General features: G+C 37.2%; 1 protein-coding gene across 1 annotated transcript in view; it reads left to right on the top strand.

Annotated features, from left to right (window-relative positions):
- Positions 1–20,666, top strand: part of LOC127455678 (short transient receptor potential channel 6-like) — a 38,499-nt gene extending 17,833 nt beyond the window's left edge. Inside the window, exons 5-12 of the mRNA XM_051723729.1 lie at positions 5,087–5,303; positions 6,010–6,237; positions 12,778–13,042; positions 13,670–13,865; positions 16,263–16,466; positions 16,721–16,777; positions 18,068–18,143; positions 19,706–20,666. Coding sequence (XP_051579689.1) covers positions 5,087–5,303; positions 6,010–6,237; positions 12,778–13,042; positions 13,670–13,865; positions 16,263–16,466; positions 16,721–16,777; positions 18,068–18,143; positions 19,706–19,842 — 1,380 coding nt within the window. The 3' untranslated portion in view covers positions 19,843–20,666. The remainder of the gene's footprint in view (positions 1–5,086; positions 5,304–6,009; positions 6,238–12,777; positions 13,043–13,669; positions 13,866–16,262; positions 16,467–16,720; positions 16,778–18,067; positions 18,144–19,705) is intronic.
- Positions 20,667–21,328: the final 662 nt, after the last annotated feature.

The following is a 21,328-nucleotide window of genomic DNA, read 5'->3' as shown; positions in this document are numbered from 1 at the left end:
GAAGGGACACAAATTGGTGCAATCCAAACGGTGTGGAGAAGGCCGTTTTCTCACAGGACATCAGCATTAAGGGGATTTGCCAATATCCCTATGTTAAATCCAGTGTCGAATAAAAACGAGCCGTGCCCAACTGATCGAGCAGTTCGTCAATTCGAGGCATTGGATATGCATCAAATTTTGACACCACATTGACTTTCCTATAATCCACACAGAACCAGACTGAACCATCACTCTTGGGTACCAGAACTACAGGGCTGGCCCAATCACTGTGGGATTCTTCTATTATACCCATATCGAGCATGTCCTTTAATTCTTCCCATACTACCTGTTTTTTGTGTTCGGGTAACCGGTAGGGCCGACTATGTACCACTACCCCTGAAGCTGTCTCGAAGTAGTGTTCTATGAGATTAGTGCGGCCAGGGAGAGGCGAGAACACGTCAGAGAAATTATTTTGTAATCTGGCAACCTCCGTATGTTGTGATGGTGAGAGGTGGTCTCCACAAGAGACCAGGGTGAACTGATTGGCTTTTAGACTCACCTCCAGACCGAGCTCCTCCCTCTCCAGAACTAACGTCGCCAAGGATACACGGACCATCTCTCTCCATGGTTTTAGTAGGTTGAGGTGGTAAATTTGACGAGCCCCGCCCCTGTTCATACACACTACCTCTTAGTCGACTTCCCCAACTCGTGACCTCAAAGGGCCCTTTCCACTTTGTGAGCAATTTCGAGCTTGATGTGGGCAGTAATACAAGTACTTTATCTACCGGTGCAAATTCCCGTAGCCGAGCTCTCCTGTTATGCAGCAGGGACTGACGTTCTTGAGCCTGTAGCAAATTCTCCTGTGATAGTCACTCAAGTGAGTGGAGTTTTGCTCTCAGATCAAGAATGTTTTGAATTTCATTTTTACTCTGTGAAGGTCCCTCCTCCCAATTTTCCTTCATGACATCTAACACGCCACGGGGCTTATGCCCATATAACAATTCAAATGGGGGAAAACCCCGTGGAGGCTTGCGGGACCTCTCGTACTGCAAATAACAGGGGTTCGAGCCACTTATCCCAATTTCGAGCATCTTCATGCACAAACTTACAAATCATGTTTTTTTTAAAGTCTTATTAAATCATTCGAACCAAGCCATCCATTTGTGGATGGTACACACTTGTCCGAATACCCAATAATTCATACAGCTCACGTAGTGTATGTGACATGAAAGTAGTGCCCTGATCAGTGAGGATTTCTTTCGCAATCCCAATTTGGGAGCTTATTCTGAAGAGTGCCTCCAACACTATGTGCTGAGATGTTGCGCAGAGGCACTGCTTCCAGATATCGCGTTGCATAATTCACCAGCACTAACACAAAGCGATGCCGGCATGCTGTCCATTCTAATGGCCCAATGAGGTCTATGCCAATTCGCTCAAAAGGAACCTCGATCAATGGAAGAGGGCGCAATGGCGCTTTTGGAGTGGCTGGCAGATTCACCAGCTGACATTCATGGCATGCCGCCCACCACCTGTGAACATCCCTGTGAATGCCCGGCCAATAGAAACAGGCCATAAGACGGCTTAGTTTTTTCCCCTGTCCCAAGTGACCTGCCATCAGATTATAATGAGCTGCCTGGAATAACATTTCCTGATGGCTCTTTGGTACTAACAACTGGGTTGTATTTTCCTCTGTGCGAGTGTCCTGTGTAACTCTATACAGTTGAAGTCAGAAGTTTACATACACCAAATACATTTAAACTCAGTTTTTCACAAATTCCTGACAATTAATCGTAGAAAACATCTCCTGTCTTAGGTCAGTTAGGATCACTATATTTTAAGAATGTGAAATGTCAAAGTAATAGTAGAGAGAATGATTTAGTCCAGCTTTTATTTCTTTCATCACATTCCCAGTGGGTCAGAAGTTTACATACACTTTGTTAGTATTTGATATCATTACCTTTAAATTGTTTAACTTGGGTCAAACATTTTGGGTAGCCTTAAGATTCTCATAATAAGTTGCTGGAATTTTGGCCCATTCCTCCAGACAGAACTTGTGTATCTGAGTCAGGTTTGTAGGCCTCCTTGCTTACACATGCTTTTTCAGTTCTACCCAAATTTTTCTAACGGATTGAGGTCTGGGTTTTGTGATGGCCACTCCAGTACCTTGACTTTGTTGTCTTTAAGCCATTTTGCCACAAATTTGGAGGTATGCTTGGGGTCATTGTCTATTTGGAAGACCAATTTGCGACTGAGCTTTAACTTCCTGGCTGATGTCTTGAGAGGTTGCTTCAATATATCCACATAATTTTCCTTCCTCATGATGCCATCTATTTTGTGAAGTGCACCAGTCCCTCGTGCAGCAAAGCACTCCCACAACATGACGCTGCCACCCCCATGCTTCATGGTTGGGATGGTGTTGCAAGCCTAACCCTTTTTCCTCCAAACATAACAATGGTCATTATGGCCAAACAGTTCCATTTTTGTTTAATTAGACCAGAGGACATTTCTCCAAAAAGTAAGATCTTTGTCCCCATGTGCACTTGCAAACTGTAGTGTGGCTTTTTATGGCGGTTTTGGAGCAGTGGCTTCTTCCTTGCTGAGCAGCCTTTCAGGTTGTGTCGATATAGGACTCGTTTTACTGTGGATATAGATACTTGTCTACCTGTTTCCTCCAGCATCTTCACAAGGTCCTTTGCTGTTGTTCTGGGATTGATTTGCACTTTTCGCACCAAATTATGTTCATCTCTAGGAGACGGAATGCGTCTCCTTCCTGAGCGGTATGATGGCTACTTGGTCCCATGGTGTTTATACTTGCGTACTATTGTTTGTACAGATGAACTTGGTACCTTCAGGCATTTGGAAACTGCTCCCAAGGATGAACCGGACTTGTGGAGGTCCACAATTTATTTTTTTTGAGGTCTTAGCTGATTTCTTTTGATTTTCCCATAATGTCAAGCAAAGAGGCACTGAGTTTGAAGGCAGGTCTTAAAATACATCCACAGGTACACCTCCTATCAGAAGCTAATTGGCTAATTGTCTAAAGGCTTGACATCATTTTCTGGAATTTTCCAAGCTGCTTAAAGGCACAGTTATCTTAGTGTATGTGAACTTCTGATCCACTGGAATTGTGAAACAATCTGTCTGTAAACAATTGTTGGAAAAATTACTCGTGTCATGCACAAAGTAGATGTCCTAAACGACTTGCCAAAACGAAAGTTTGCTAATATTAAATCTGTGGAGTGGTTAAAAAATTAGTTTTAATGACTTCAACCTAAGTGTATGTAAACTTCTGACTTCAACTGTACAACCGATCTTTTATAATTGAAAAATATGGATATATGAGTGTGATGTCCAGCTGGAGACATTGACCATCAATCACTATCACTTGGTCAAATGTGTGTTTCAGGGTTTCGTCTCGCAACTGCTCTAGAGGGAAATCCAATACTGGGAATTCCCTAAGGGCAGGGGACATCTCCCCTTCCCCAGCATCAGCCTGATGCAGAGCAGACATAGACGGCCCAGGCCACTCCTCCGCAGCCAGAGCTTCGCACATCCCACACTGATTCACTTAATCACAGGACCCATCCGCACATAGCCCCTTCCAAAATTAGCAGATGGGTGAGGCATGGAGTAACCACCACCTCAACATTATGCTTTTGTCCCTGGAACATTATCGTGACAGTCACTACAGGATAATCATGAATATCCCCATGCACACACCTCACCTTCACCCGATAATTTGTTTCCAATGCCCCGTTTTGAACCAAGCATTGATAAATGGAGGTTTGATTGCAACCTGAATCCACCAAGGCTTGGTATGTACTCCCCTTAATACTCAGGGGAACTTGTTACGTCACTGCTCGACCGGGGGCAGTCCGTGGGGAAATGGAACAGAGCTGAAGGAAGGAGGGAGGGGAGAGAGAACAGGGGGGGAAGGGCGTGGGGTGCGCCGGCCCCCAGATACGCCGTCAGATGGTCTTCCGCCAGCTGGACCACTTTGTCCAGCGATGCCGGCCAGTTGCACTGGACCCACTCGGCAGTCCACTTCGGCAGCCGGGAGATGAGCTGCTCCAGCCCCATCAAGCTGATGATGTCATCAGCGTCGCTGTATTCCTTGGCCAGCACCCACCACCGGCAGGCGTCACGGAGCTGCTGAGCAAACGGGCGGCCAGCCTCGCTCAGCTTCAAGGAGTGGAAACAATGGTGGTGCTCTTTTGGGCTGCTGCTGACCTGTTGCAGGATGGACTTTTTCAACCTCACGTAGTCCAGTAAGTCAGCGACCAGAAGTTGTTGCGCTGTTATCTGGGCTTCCTTGGTCAGCAGCAGCAGAAGATGTACCGCCCATTGTTGCTGTGGCCATCTCAGGGCTTTGGCCATGTGCTCAAAGAGCTCGAGGTAGGCCTCCGGTTCATCTTGAGGCCCCATCTTCATAAGCAGCACGTGAGGATTCACTCCTAAAATCAGAACAAAAGTTCAGTTTCAGGCTGCAGATGATGTTTGGACCACTCAACATGTTTGGCAGACATGGGACAATGGTAATCAGTACATAGATTCAGAAATTATAATGTATACATTTATTTTACCATGGTTTGCAGTGATTGGATGATACTGGTCCTCACTTAGAAATATAATTATTTATGCTAATTTCTGATGCCATATCTGTAACAACTCAGAAACATGAATAACACTCTTAGAAACATAATAAACAGTTTTAAAAAAAATCTGACTTTCTATAGCTTGGTATTATTTAAAATTTCACAACTTAGTCCTGCTACCCATATATGTGGACATCCATTTTTGGGAAAACTATTTGGTTTAGATTTTTTTTTTTTTTTCATGTTTATTAGGTGCTACTAGTTACAAATGAAAAAGGGAAATGGAAAATGCACACAGCAGTCACGCTTGGGTCTCAAGAAGTTAAACAAATTTGGTACCATTTTGTTCACCACTTGATGTCCAATGTCTTGAAGCAAGACTAGTTGCAAACCACTGATTTAAAGAAAAAAAATTACCCCTACAATTTAAAAAATAAGTTTGTATAACTTCCAAAGCATAAAATCACCACTATTAATTTCTTTTGTGTTTTAAAAATGTTTTTTATCTGTAGTTGGGGAAGATCATATGTGGTCCTTTCCTGAAGTTTGTGGCACATGCTGCTTCTTTCACAATCTTTCTTGGGCTTCTCATCATGAACGCCGCTGACCGTTTTGAAGGGACGACACTCCTGCCAAACATGACTGTCCATGACCACCCGTCCCAACTGTTCCGCATGAAAACCACCCCTTTCACCTGGATGGAAATGCTGATCATTTCCTGGGTCATAGGTCATACAGCATCTTACTTTTTTACACTACAACGATTTCGATCATGCTTAGAGTATTAGTACAGCCTTTTCACACAAGAACAACATTGTAAATCCAAATATTTCAATCTAAAATAGACAACATTATGTATTTAAAGTTTTGAAACCATGCAATAGCTTTGTGTGAGGAACAGACCAAAACTGAAGTCATTATTCACTGATGGTCTTTCCTTCCGTTGTAGCCCTCAAATTTCATTTTTAAACTTTGTGCTGCAAGACGTGTAATGCCAGGATTAGTGTTAATGATGCCAAATGCTTTTGGTTCTTGCATGTTTTGTGACAGATCTTGGTGTGGCAGGTTTGAATATGTATAAGCATGTATGGGATTTGAGAGCTACAGTGGAGGAACTATTCCATTAATGTGCTCTGTCAATACAAGATTTGCCAAGGAGCTTCACTTGTTGCTAAAGGAAATTTCCCATACTGATGTACTGAAATAAATCCCTAATGACATCCAGAAGGATACAATGATTCACAGAAGGGTCATGACTCTTCAAACTGTCTAACATTGGTCACATCTGCCAATATATTCTACCAAATTATATCAGAAATATTAGTAGAAATTGTCTATATAGTAATATTGTTAAGGTCACTCAGGGAAAAGAATGTTTTGCTATTTTTTAATGATATTGAACTAATTATGTATCTCTGTTCTCTTCCAATTACAGGAATGATCTGGGCTGAATGTAAAGAGATATGGTCTCAGGATCCTCGGGAATATTTCTTGGAGCCCTGGAATTTGCTGGACTTTGGAATGCTGGCCATGTTTGTGACTTCCTTCATTGTTCGATTTATCGCATTTTGGCATGCAAATGTTGCACAGAGTTATGTCGACAAGCACTACACAGATCTATCAAACATTACCTTGCCCTTAGAGATAGAATATTATCGACATGGTGAGTACTGCTATTAAATATGTATTTTGACTGGAGAAATAAAGCATTGACCATTTAAAAAAAAAAAAAAAAAAAAAAAAAAAAAAAAAATCTAAATAAAGCAAATGTATATAAAGAAAACCATATAAAATTTTTTTTTGACAGTATGTTAAACTTGCTTAAAGAAACTAACTGTAAAAATATTCAATACTACAACTTTAATTCTGAGAGATAAAGATGGAGTAAAGTCATTATTAGAGTCCCTGTGAACTGCCTTAATGAGCACAGTGTGTGTATTTGGTGTGTTGATGTATTTCCTCTTGAAAAAGGGATTTGAGTCAGGAAATTATGAACGACTCGTCCGTTTATTTATAAATAGCCAATAAGCTTTAGTGTACATAGCAGCCGGCAAAGTCACAAACATTACTCTTTGATCTACCTGTCCTTATCATTAGCTCAAGCTCCACACTTCATCATAATGGTAACCCCTAAAACTCCAACATAACAGAAATTCACAACATAAAACATTAAACACTAACAAATATCCCCCTCTATATTCATCTTACGCAAAAACACATAACACATAACACTTAATTTTTGCATTTACTCTATCTATGAGTCTCATGCAAAGCATTATGAAATGGAAATCCCCTGCCCAGTTTCATCAATGCTACAATAACACCACACAAAGTATTTTTTACAAGAGTCTTAAGAGTGTAAAACATAGTTTAATATTCAAAGTAAATTTCAATTTGATGTCTTTATGGTTTTACGAATTGCTGTTGATGCAACCGTCGAATAAAATTAATATCAGTCTTTTCACACAAATGCTAGAATGTGTAAATATTTTATTTTTGAGACAGACAGACAAAATGAAGAGGCTGGAGCCGATGAATGAGAAACAAGCGAGTAAAAGATCACAATATATCAATGTTCTGAATCACAATACTCTAAACATAAAGAATACTTACTCATGCTGTATCAAAAATATGAATAAACTCCAGCCACTTTCTTCGCATTTAGTTCCTGCATTACATTCAGAAGTGATCATTCCTATGCCCTATTCCCTTCAAAGACAATTACCTTCCAACGTGAGAGCTTCAGAGGGCTAAAAGGTGATAACCGTCATTGGAAACTCTCTTTTACAGGGTACATTCTCGTTCTAGAAAGCATTCGATTGGACAAAATTTCTCAGCAGCTTATTGACTTCATTAATTTTCTTGGTGCTTTTTAGGTGGAAGCGAGATTTTAAATGTGTTTATCTGCTAAAAAAAGGAATTTTGTCAACGTTTTGAAGTATACTGGCAAATAGATGACCTTAGGGCTGATGTGTGTTTTGATGTTCAAATTCTTTATCCTGTCCCAGCTTAATATGCAGAAACAATTATAATGAAACCATTAGTTGGCTGATTTCCCCAAAGAGTTGATTTGTTTTGAGAAACCCATTCAGGGATGCGCTTCCTGTACAACTACGTAACTCACTGCTTAACTACCATAGTACAATGCATCATTAGAGAAATTAACTAGCTAGTTACGACTGTTTCCCGAAAACGTAGTAACTGTTGCACATTCATCGTTCAAACCACGTTGGTTCAAAAATAGAGCTGTCGTTAATGACGTTACGTAGGGGGTGGAGTAAAACTTCTGTGGATTACAAATTATAATAGTTCATTTACACGTACACTAGAAAGATGTTTAATGCATGAAAGCTGCTGAAGACACGAAAGCTGCGTGCACTGTGTAACTGCGACACATACATTGCGCTGGAATAGTGGGGTTTCTCTTTACATTAGACTTCTGAGTTCCCCCGACGCACTTGAGCACATAAGCACATGCGAAATCTTCAAAAACCTGTAAGAACGCCACTTTTGCGTTAACATGTCATGGACACATAAACCATGTTCTCCGACAGAAAACGTATTAAAGTGCTTTCAGTTAACAGCCTTTAATCCCTTAAATGACTGCATTCGCATTTATGTGATGTTTCAGAATGTCGCTTTCTGCAAAACCCCGGAATAAGCTGTTTTCTGAAGTGCATGTAAGCATTGTCAAAGTCTTCACAGAATGAGCGATATATATGGAATAAAGATATAGAAGCCTCGGCGAAGTCAAATTATGTCCACACAGCAAACTAATAAGAAAATATGCTTCTAACCACAGTTAAAAAGCTGTAGTTCCAACCACATAACTTTGCAAAGTAGTTTGCAAATGTTCGTTGGAACTACAGTTTCGGGACACCAAATCGTTGTGTTATGTTGGTAACAATGGAAATTGCGACGACAGTTGGCTAGCGATGCTTTTGGGAAACGCACCCCAGCCTGACACAACACTGACTCAGCCAATGGTGTGAGCTGGGGCAGGACTATGTGTTACTTCGACCAATAGCAGATGAAGGGTGTTTTCAGAAAGCTGTTTGACACAATGTTTAATTTAGCAATTCCGTTTGGTGCTGCTAGTTGTGGCAAGACTACACACTTTAGCTTTAAAGATAAAAGACATGGGCTAAATGTAACAAAACTTTAATGTTAAGGCAATAATTCATCTAGTTTTATAATATTTTAGTACAAGAAATGGAAAAAGTAAATACATAAGTCTAAAAGAACATAGTAGAGAAAATAACACAAAAGCTATACAATTAACTGTAACTTAAATTTGTCCTGGTTTTCTTTAAACCATGTATTTGAAAATATATCTTCATTCTAGAAATGATTCTTTAAGTACAGATTTTGATTAAGGTTGTCAGTAAATATTGCACTCTAAAGAGAAAGTGTTTGAGCAACAGACCAAGTTCTATTATGAACAGCCTGGTCTTATGAACATTACATGACTGTGGCAACGTTTTTGCAAAACAAAATTACATGCTTCATTACACGTTCAGCTGCAGTGTCCTAGTGAAATGTCCAGCGGGGGGCACCAAAAGCAAGTGAAATGGTGTCGTAATCAGATGAGATTTTTAAGGCGAATATTAGATGGAGGTTTTAATGAGTAGAACGTACCTCCCTAATCTAAAACTTTAACCTAAACCTAACAAATAGCATTCAAAAAAGCAAATGAGAGGTAAACAAAACAGACATCCTTACCTTAAACCAACACCTAAACCTAACTGATGGTTTTGTAAAATTAAATACGACATGAAAAGCAAATTTTTTGAAGCAACAAACTCATCTCGTGTAGCTTCTATGACATCTTTGTTTCATGTGTCAGCTTGAATGCTTGACTGGTCTTGAGCTGCAGTCTTCGAGTCCTTAGGCCAACACTCTATCAGGTGAGCTAAAGCAGAAGTTAATTACATTGGAATAAGTGTGTAAATGTAGGTGGGTCTGTAATACATGCGTTAAAATTATGGATGTCATAAAATATCGAAATATCGATTATTGATCGGCACGTTATTTTATCAATATATTTTTGAGGCAAAGATATATTAAATTAGCCAACATTTAAATTAGAAACCCATTTGGTGTGCTTCCCAATTCACTCAGTTCACCTCTGTTTAACAGTCTGGCAGCATGCATTGGAAGACCACTATAGGGCGATATAACATGAATCTCATACACACACATACTCACACACACAGGACGAGCTGAAGCGCTGTAAATGGCAGTCCTAAGTTACAAAGGTTTTTGCACTTCTTCAAAAGTGAACAAAGTGACGTTGTTGAGTTTGCAGGTTAGTGAAACTGGTGTAGCTGTGTGACATTTATTAGGCAATTTCTCTGGATGTAGCCATGAATAGGTCTTTCATTCAAGCTGTCAAACCACAAAAAGACATTCTTGTAACTGAAAATACATTGTGTAGGCTCTATGAAAGATACTTATACACAATATATCATCCAGATATACTAGAGTAAATAATATTTGTCCTTTGATAATGATTTGGGTCGAATTTAATGGATAACTATGCGACTTGCACTCCGTTGCACTTCAGAATGTTGACACTGAGCGTTGGCGGTATGCGTACCTTTGTAGAAAGAAAAAATAATTGTTTTGAATTTAAGAACATTCTATATCATCTGCCAGACGGGTCCGGTATGCGACCCCCTTTAACTTACCCTGCCGCTCACACTTTATTAAAGTTGTGTTGAGAAATATGTTAAAAAAGACAAAGACTATTGTGTAACGAGCAGCCCTATTTATATCTGAAAAAAATCGACATATATATATATATATATATATATATATATATATACAGGTGCATCTCAATAAATTAGAATGTCGTGGAAAAGTTCATTTATTTCAGTAATTCAACTCAAATTGTGAAACTCGTGTATTAAATAAATTCAATGCACACAGACTGAAGTAGTTTAAGTCTTTGGTTCTTTTAATTGTGATGATTTTGGCTCACATTTAACAAAAACCCACCAATTCACTATCTCAAAAAATTAGAATACATCATAAGACCAATAAAAAAAAACATTTTTAGTGAATTGTTGGCCTTCTGGAAAGTATGTTCATTTACTGTATATGTACTCAATACTTGGTAGGGGCTCATTTTGCTTTAATTACTGCCTCAATTTGGCGTGGCATGGAGGTGATCAGTTTGTGGCACTGCCAAGGTGGTTTGGAAGCCCAGGTTTCTTTGACAGTGGCCTTCAGCTCATCTGCATTTTTTGGTCTCTTGTTTCTCATTTTCCTCTTGACAATACCCCATAGATTCTCTATGGGGTTCAGGTCTGGTGAGCTTGCTGGCCAGTCAAGCACACCAACACCATGGTCATTTAACCAACTTTTGGTGCTTTTGGCAGTGTGGGCAGGTGCCAAATCCTGCTGGAAAATGAAATCAGCATCTTTAAAAAGCTGGTCAGCAGAAGGAAGCATGAAGTGCTCCAAAATTTCTTGGTAAACGGGTGCAGTGACTTTGATTTTCAAAAAACACAATGGACCAACACCAGCAGATGACATTGCACCCCAAATCGTCACAGACTGTGGAAACTTAACACTGGACTTCAAGCAACTTGGGCTATGAACTTCTCCACCCTTCCTCCAGACTCTAGGACCTTGGTTTCCAAATGAAATACAAAACTTGCTCTCATCTGAAAAGAGGACTTTGGACCACTGGGCAACAGTCCAGTTCTTCTTCTCCTTAGCCCAGGTAAGACGCCTCTGATGTTGTCTGTGGTTCAGGAGTGGCTTAACAAGAGGAATATGACAACTGTAGCCAAATTCCTTGACACGTCTGTGTGTGGTGGCTCTTGATGCCTTGACCCCAGCCTCAGTCCATTCCTTGTGAAGTTCACCCAAATTCTTGAATCGATTTTGCTTGACAATCCTCATAAGGCTGCGGTTCTCTCGGTTGGTTGTGCATCTTTTTCTTCCACACTTTTTCCTTACACTCAACTTTCTGTTAACATGCTTGGATACAGCACTCTGTGAACAGCCAGCTTCTTTGGCAATGAATGGTTGTGGCTTACCCTCCTTGTGAAGGGTGTCAATGATTGTCTTCTGGACAACTGTCAGATCAGCAGTCTTCCCCATGATTGTGTAGCCTAGTGAACCAAACTGAGAGACCATTTTGAAGGCTCAGGAAACCTTTGCAGGTGTTTTGAGTTGATTAGCTGATTGGCATGTCACCATATTCTAATTTTTTGAGATAGTGAATTGGTGGGTTTTTGTTAAATGTGAGCCAAAATCATCACAATTAAAAGAACCAAAGACTTAGACTACTTCAGTCTGTGTGCATTGAATTTATTTAATACACGAGTTTCACAATTTGAGTTGAATTACTGAAATAAATGAACTTTTCCACGACATTCTAATTTATTGAGATGCACCTGTATATATATATATATATATATATATATATATATATATATATATATATATATATATATATATATATACGTATATCAAATATCATCGGGAAAATCTTCCGATTATCGATTTGTGAAAAAGGCATTGATCCCAACCCTAGTTAAAATGTATCGTTGTTTAAATGATGCGTTAGAGTAAAATTTTTCGATATAATAACATAAAAGTGTGTGAGTAATAGAGCAAAAAATAAGTATTTATCAAGTCATAATCAGCCGTTACACTCATGATTTATATGAAAGTGAATAAAATGCACAGTTGTTGTAGCGCCTCTATTGTTAATTTCACCAGGAAACTGCAGCGAAACGTGTAATTCAGCACGCGAAAGTAAACATTTTGTTAAAGTAACGTTCATTCTATGAGTTTAGGTTGATTAAGAACCCTATTTGACACAGCAAAAGTTCTAAAAAGAACTAAATTGCCATTTTAGTATAATGTATGTTAGTGTAACTTTTTGATAGCTAGTTCATATTTAAACTTTAAAGGGAGAGTAGTCCCTTTAAGAAAATGGTGACCTGAGACCTCTATATTTCTGTCCATGTCTCATATATGAAATCCTGATTCCAAGGATCAGAATATGATGGTCTCTGAAAACATATACACTTGGTTTAAATACTGATGAAGCTCAAAACCAGCAGGTACATGTGGAAAAGCTAGACACGATAGCTGACTTCTCACTGTCACCTGCTGAACATCTTCAGTTTGACCCTATGATAGACCATGTGCTTGACCTTTACATGTTTTCTTTGTATTTCAGCTCGTGTTCACTGGGCTCCTTCGGACCCTCAGTTGATCTCTGAGGGTCTTTATGCCATCGCAGTGGTCCTGAGCTTCTCTCGGATAGCGTACATCCTGCCAGCCAACGAGAGCTTTGGACCCCTCCAGATATCTCTAGGACGGACTGTGAAAGACATATTTAAATTCATGGTGATCTTCATCATGGTGTTTGTGGCCTTCATGATAGGAATGTTTAACCTCTATTCATACTATCTTGGGGCGAAGCAGAATGACGCTTTCACAACGTAAGCAACAGATTTATATGTGCTGATCTGAGACTCCTTTGATGATTGTTTGCCTTGTTTTGTTTAATCATATCATATCCTTAAGATCAGTCTTTATTAGTTATATGATTACAAAATGTCCAGAGCCATTGGCAACAGTACACAATGACATGCTGGAAGTAGGCGTTTGGCAAATTCAATTATCATGACTTCCACACCATGTGTGGACATGAGAGTGAATAAGAGAACTGGACACAGAAAAGATAATTAGATTTAATAAGAGGCTCAATGTAATAGGAAATTGATGGTCAGCAGGAATTCATTGAAGATTTAGAAATATATAAAAGGCCATGAGGTCAGATGCTGAGATGAAATGTAATTAGTCATCCTTTTTTCTCAATGAATCTTTTTTGGAATCTTCTTTGAACGGCAAAGTAATGCTTTCATCAATTACTCCTAAATAAATAAATAAATATGATAAATAAATATGAAACACATGTTTTATATGCTAAAGTAATTACATTTCTAATCTACATTACCTTGAAATTAACAAATCTTTATGATATTGCAAATCTGAACCAAACTATGTCACATAATGTTCCCGAGACCTGATGGCATTTGTATTTTCTGTTTCCTCTTCTCTCCTAGTGTTGAAGAAAGCTTTAAAACATTATTCTGGGCTATTTTTGGACTTTCCGAGGTCAAGTCTGTTGTCATCAACAACGGGCACAAATTCATTGAGAATATTGGCTACATTCTTTATGGAGTCTACAACGTTACTATGGTTATCGTCTTACTCAATATGCTCATCGCCATGATCAACAACTCATTTCAGGAAATTGAGGTAATCATGTTCAGAAATGACATTTTGGAAACGACCAGACATTTGGATCAAACAGGCCAGAGGTACATGTCCAGACCTTGTCATTTGTTAACATGCAACTGAAAGCCTTCTCTGGTTTCAGCAGTTAGAAATGATCATGTATTTCTTAAAGATACAGCACACAGCATGCTGTTAAAGGAATAGTTCAATAAATAATAATAAATCCAATAACCAGGTAAAGAACTACACTACCCACAATCCTCAAGCAGAATCCAACCTGAGATGTCACCATTATGATGAAAACAGAGCTCATTAGGGACCTCCCGCTACCATAAATCATCGCTATTGAAGGACCTTTCTGCTGATGTCATGTTCAGATTTAAATCTGTTCTATAAATAATTATAATGCAAAGACCACCCCTGTTGACACTGCACTTTTAAATTAAAGTGATTGGTGACTTAGGTTAACACTCTGGCTAACAACTCCTTTTAATGTTCCACGGGGACAAATAAAAAATGTAATACAGGTTTATAACAACATGAGAGTGAATAAATTGTGACAGATTTTTTTTATCTTTGGTGAACTAGTTCTTTGCAAAACTATGGCTAAATTGACAGCCTGTTTGAAATATTAATTGGCCATGTATTTAATGAAGCATGTCACAAATATAGTTAACAAATATAGATAAGTAAACAAACAAATAATTATCTTTAAAAGATTTATTGTGCCAATGAGATCTGATAAGGAAACAGTAAATAGAGGAGGTTATTTTTTATGCATTTAAAAAATGAAGGGATCTCATTAATAATATGTTAGCAACACACCACACAGATCATTTTGGGACTTACTTAAAGGGATAGTTCACCCAAAAATAGTTCAGACTTCAAAGTTCTAGTCACCATTCACTTGTATTGTATGGACCTACTGAACTGAAATATTCTTCTAAAAATCTAGCATAGCATGAGGGCGAGTAAATCATGAGAGAACTTTCATTTTTGGGTGAACTATCCCTTTAAGACTGTTTTAGCATGATATTTTACCCATTCATTTGAGAAGTAATATGAATAATCAGTGTATTTATAAATTGGATACATTTATGTTGGTTTCAAACCAGTTCAAAGCTGTCTGAAATGTCAGGTTGTGCCAAGTTGTCGCATATGTTCTAGATGTTGCAAATTCTGTGCCCTAAAACAATAGTTTGATATTTTGGTAATACTTTGCAATAAGGTTGTATTTTTTTAACATTAGTAACTGTAACTACATTGTAACTAACTGTAGCCAACAATGAACAATACTTTTGCAGCATTTATTGATCTTGGTTAATGTTAATTTCAACATATGCTAATAGATTTTTTTTAATTAAAAGTTATACAAGTATGTTAACATTAGTTTATGTATTACGGACGAAGATAAACTGACAATAAAGATATACTGTATATATTTAAAATCAACAGTAACCTAAATTAATACATGCAATTAAAAGAAATATTGTTTATTATTAGTTCATGATACCTAATGCATTTACTAATGTTAGAAAATACAAACTTATTGTAAATTATTATATGTATTTTTGTGTGTTAGCCATTTTTGTTGTTTCGTGAATTCAAAATTTAGTTTCACTTTTGCAAAAAAAAAAAAAAAAAAAAAAAAAAATATATATATATATATATATATATATATGTTGTGAAAGAAGACTTTATTTTTTATTTGGATTTCAAAAAAGATTTTTTGTTAAATCAGTGTCAATAAACAACAAGTTCCATTGTTACGACTTAACCCACATAGTGTGACAACATGCCCCACTATTGGTCAACATGTGTTCAGTAAACTGTGTCTTTTTACCTAGTCAATAACAATGGAAATGTTGAATAGGTTTAATGTAGTCAAGACTTTAAGGTATGTGTCCATCTATGTAGATACTGATCTTCAATAGTTACTCTCAGAAGAAAGAAGTACTAAACGTGACTGCTAAAAAGGCTGTCACTAGGCTGGTACCCTCAAGAGGACTTTTTTGTTCCTCCATTGGCATAGAACTCATTTATAACTGATTTATATAGAATATTTTTTCATCTTTAATTGTACCTAAATAACCTATTTTGTACATTTAAAAGTACTTGTACAGGTATATGTTTATAAACAAAAACCTTTTTTCTGGCAGTGTTCACTGGAGTAAAAACTAGCCCCGGTCTCACTAATATTTAAAACAAGATTGTGGAGTTTTCTTATTAAGAAAATAACCAAGAAAGAAAAAAATCCTGAACCCTGCTGCTGCTTGCAAACAGTATACAGTTTGTTGATACAACAATTGATTTCTTGTCTTTTCTTCTGAAAAATAAATAATTACTTGATAGTATCTGTGGATTCACATTAGATAGATAAAGCTTCTGCCTGATATAGAAATATGACTTTGATGACAGGGCGATGCAGATGTGGAATGGAAGTTTGCCAGGGCGAAGCTGTGGTTCTCTTACTTTGAAGAAGGTGGAACCCTACCTGTGCCGTTTAACCTGATACCCAGCCCTAAATCAGTTATTAACCTGGCCTTGAAACTCAAAAAGCTCCTGCTAATACTCCTGCACAGGCACAAAGAGGACCTGAAGGAGGACACAGAGCTTAATGAGGTGAGATGGAGAGGTCAAGTGCTCACATCTGTGTTTTAATTAGATGATGAGAGTTTAGTTAGTCATGACGCTCCACTGTATCTAGGTGGTTTAAATGTAATTTCTTATTTTATTCTATATTATTGGTATTTGGGTCCCTCTAATGTCCATTTTATGCACCTGCATGAGAAATATGATCTGGAACTTTTTGATTATTGCAAGAACAAAATATTATTGGTTTTGTATTTACAAAGAATATTTTTTTTTGCTTTCAGTCAGGCAAACAAAAAGACTCAAATGAGAAGGATTCAGCTCATCCAAGTCGTTACCAGGTAATGCACACAACCATGTTAGGGATAATATACAAAAGTATTTGATTGTTTTAAAAATTTATGAATTTCATTAATTGCATTAGATAACAGAGCAAATTTCATTTATTGTAACAAAAGACAGCACAAGCACACTTTTCCAGTGAATTATTTCACAAAAACAATTTCATTAGGTTTTACTGTAAATAGTAAAGCACTAGTTATTCTGTTCAAAATAAAGACAAAAGTATTTGAAGGATTCTGCAGTATTCTGGTTGTTATATGTTACATTATTATGTGAGAATAAAGACACCATGGAGTGATACGAGAGTCATGATACTACAGCTATCCTTTGCCTGCGACAACAATCAATTATACATTTTAGTCGTCATTATTCATGAATGACTGATTAGAATAAAAATTCCAGAATGCTGTTATGATTTTTATCACGCCTATTTTGAGATGTACACTCAAAAAAATAGCTCTTTGGCTGAACTTAATTCAATCATGGACAGTGGATCCACATGTTTGAAATGAGTTTTCTTAACTTAAAATTACTATGTAATCTCAACACAAACACGTTGTGTAGAAAGAACCTAGTTGAATTGGGTAAACCCAACAAAATTAGATGTGTCAGTGTAACTCAAATAAATCTCTTTTAATTTCATTATGTACAAACTAGTGTAAATGAATGTTAGCATGCTAAACATATGCCTGTTGGAATCACTACAGAGTTCAGTTTAGTAACTATGCTATGGTTAGTACAGCAATTGCTCAATGAAGCAAGAAAATAATTTCATATGTGACATCCACCTGTCCTTATCATTAGCTCAAGCTCCAATCTTCATCATAATAGTAACCTCTAAAACTCCAACATAACAGAAACTCACAACATAACAAAATATTAAACATTAACAAGTATCCCCCTTTATATTCATCTTACGCAAAAACACACAAAATAACACTTCATTTGAACATTTACTCTCCCTGTCGAGTCCTACGCAAAGCATGCAGGGAAATGGAAATCCCTAGCTACAATAACACCACAAAAATGATTCATGTAGTCCCAACTCAAATGGATTAAGTAAACTTTCCTTTTCCAATGCAATGAAATCAAGTTGTGACAAAATGTTCTAGAATTGTGTTGCTTTAGTTCATTTTAATTGACTTAATCGAACAAGCAGCAAATATATATACATTATATATATATATATATATATATATATATTTATTGAGTGTAACAGTTACCTTAAAATACATTCTTTACTGTTTATTGAAAATGATTCCTCTGTATCTGTCTACATGTGTCCACAGAGGATTATAAAACGTCTAATCAAACGATACGTCATAAAAGCACGGACGGACAGAGAGAATGATGAAGCTAATGAAGGTACATGTGACCATTTATTTCTGCTCTAGTGATGCTGTACTGAAAATCTTTGCTCTCCAGTACACATTCACACTTTCATTTAGATATTTTGGGCACTGAAATGGATTAGACAGGATGTCAATTACTTAATATGCACTGTTTATTGTAGTTTCAGTTTAATATAAAACAGGAAATTTCAATGTGTTCTTTAAGCATTGCTGTAGCAGCCAATAATGTAATAACTACCGTTAATGTAATAACTGCCAATAATGTAATACATTTTTTATAATTTTTTTATTAACCCAGCCAATAATGTAATAGCCAGCCAATAATGTAAGAACTTATTACATTATGGGCAAAAAGTTATTACGTTATTGGTTCAGAAATGTTATTACATTATTGGTAAGTAATTACAATATTGACTTTTATTACATTAAGAATGGAAAATGTATTACGTTATTGGCAGATATTACATTCATTATTGGCTGCTACAATTGCCCTTAAAGGTGCAATATGTAATATATTTACTGTACTAAAGCATAAAATTATCATAATGTGTTATCAGAGATTTAGGAAACATGCTAAGTTGAAATACTGGCTTTTCCGAAAACAATGCTACAGACAGTTTATTCCACTTTGAAATGTCTGTTCCCGGGCCGGAATTTCTGTTTGTGTTTTTGCCTGTGTGATCCGACACCCCGGTTGCCAGACTTGAAACAAGTTAGCGGGCAAACTCAGCACACTGCAGCCATGGAAGCCAGAAATACATCTAGCTAACATTGACAGAGTTATACAAATTCCACATGAGCTGGTTTATAATTTGCAAACAATAAAAACATTGCAAACGTATACATTAGCTGATCAAATTACAGTGTAAAGCTCGTCGCTTGCCATTGTCAGTTTGCTTGTTCCTGTTGCGTGTCCTCAACCTGGCAACCCACATGAGCTTCGAGTCTGGGGAGGAGGGGGCGGGGGAGACATCTCTCTCCAATATTTTGAATCTGGACTGCAGTACCCATTTTAAATGCTTGATGCCAGTGTTACATATTGCTCCTTTAAAGTCAACATACAATCTAAGCAGACACTTTTTAATCGTTGTTTCTGTTTTTACCGTGTACAATTATTAGGTGCATGTCATTACAAAGAAAACAATGGAAGTGGAATGTGAATGGTGTTTCATGTTGACTTGAACTAAAAAAAGATCCAGATACTTAAAAGAATATTCCAGATTAAATAAAACTTGAACTCCAGATGCTGTTGACTCCCACAGAAAATACGTGACTGTCCCTCACTTTGTAAAAACCAAACACAATTTTATTTCCAGTAATGAACTTACAATAAAAGTCTGTGTGACAATTGTACCACAGTGTTTAAAAGCAGAAATGCAAAGCTCAAATAATGTTTTATTGTTTCTAATGTTTCTGTAAAGTTTTCGAAATCATCTTTTTGAGGTGGGACTTCTTTTCTAGGTGGATGAACTTCTGGTTTTGCGTTACTAACAAAAGTATCCAGAGATTCTGGCCAACTATATATAAGCATGTCAATGATCATAGAAGGTCTTTATCACTCTTTTACATTCATAGGAGAACTAAAGGAGATCAAGCAGGACATTTTGTGTTTACGTTACGAGCTCCTGGAGGAGAAGTCACGTCAAACGGAGGAGCTAGCAGAGTTGATCAGGAGACTCGGAGAAAGACTGGTCACACAACAGAACCTTTAGTAATTCTCAACAGTGTCTTGGCATCAAATATCAGGACATACATTCATTCTTTGTGAGTAGTTTAAGACTACATTAATAAATGCATTCCTCTTTCTAATCCATATTTTCTGATTTTATAAGCAACTTTTCCTCTAGAGACCAGAACATCTGTGGGACAAAATCTGAAATTCAATGATATTAAAGCAGAAGTGTGAAAGTTTTTTGAATGTTGATTTTTTCTTTCTCTCCTATCTCATCTTAATATGCAGAGAATGCTATAGGTAAGCCATCCTCAAAAAGTGTAAACACTGAATAAAAACATTGCTCTTTTTGTTTGAGCATCCTGACCAGCCCAACACAGCAACACTGGACTGACTGTTTTGTTTTTTTTTGTTTTTTCTGACCAATTGAAGACAAGGGGAGTGTTTAGGAAACCTGTTTGAAAACAGTGATTATTGAAAGACACTCTTCATCTTTAAAATGTAAATACATTTTAGAATAAGATTTGAACACTTCTAAATATACAGAAGCCATTATGAGGCTAACCTAATCATCATCACGTTTTTGCATTTCAAGACATCTGCTATTGTGTTGCCATGCTATGCAATGCTCTAAATAAACATGCACTATTTTAAATGTATTGGTGTATGTCAAGAATTTGGAAATTTGTCATAAGTTAACATGTTATGATTAAAATGTCATGGAATCAGGGTCCACTACAGATTGTCATCTCTGCAACCCCTTTAAACAGGATTGATTAACCCTGATAAATAATGATTCACTGTATGAGTTTTCACAGGAGACAAGGTGTTAGTGTTATATGGCTGATTTATAATATAATAAAAACGTACATGTAAAAAAAGTGTTCTTTTTTAAAACAAATGGTCAAACATGCTTCCAACTCTTTCACTCTGTTTATTTTTGGAATAGCATACTACTATGATACTATTTTTGCAGTATGCATACTGTGTACTGTATGCAAAGTTTCCAAATACATGGAATACCTGGATGACCATCTACGTTTTCCAAAACTTGCAGTATACAACAGAGCACACTGCATGGAATACTGTATCCCAGAATGTACTTGACATTCCAGCAGTGTGATGAGTGAACTGGAAGGATTATCAGCTATGGTTTTTGTGGTTTTCTTTCATTATTTGAATCAATAGACTGCCAAAAGTTTTTAAAATGGCCTAATTATAATTTTTTATTTCTGAGATGATAAATAAGCCATTCATTGAATTAAACATGCAAGTGATAAGGTTATGTGACAACAATGTAGCATACATGCAGTATATGCATATATAGCACAGAGTATATAGCCTCTCTCTTGCTCACACATGCACAAACAGATAACATGCACTTGAGTGTCGAGTCATTTCCATGACTCGACACACAAGCAATACCATGTACAACCACATGGAGGTGCTGCAGAGTCTGTTTACAGTAATCCACAATGTCAGCTGGTAACTTTCTTTATATTTACTGTCATTTTGTCACCCACATA

The sequence above is a fragment of the Myxocyprinus asiaticus genome, chromosome 18, assembly GCF_019703515.2.
Source record: "Myxocyprinus asiaticus isolate MX2 ecotype Aquarium Trade chromosome 18, UBuf_Myxa_2, whole genome shotgun sequence".
NCBI lineage: Eukaryota > Metazoa > Chordata > Actinopteri > Cypriniformes > Catostomidae > Myxocyprinus > Myxocyprinus asiaticus.
Note: the sequence above shows the minus strand (reverse complement) of the source record. Positions and strands in the feature narration are given on the sequence as shown.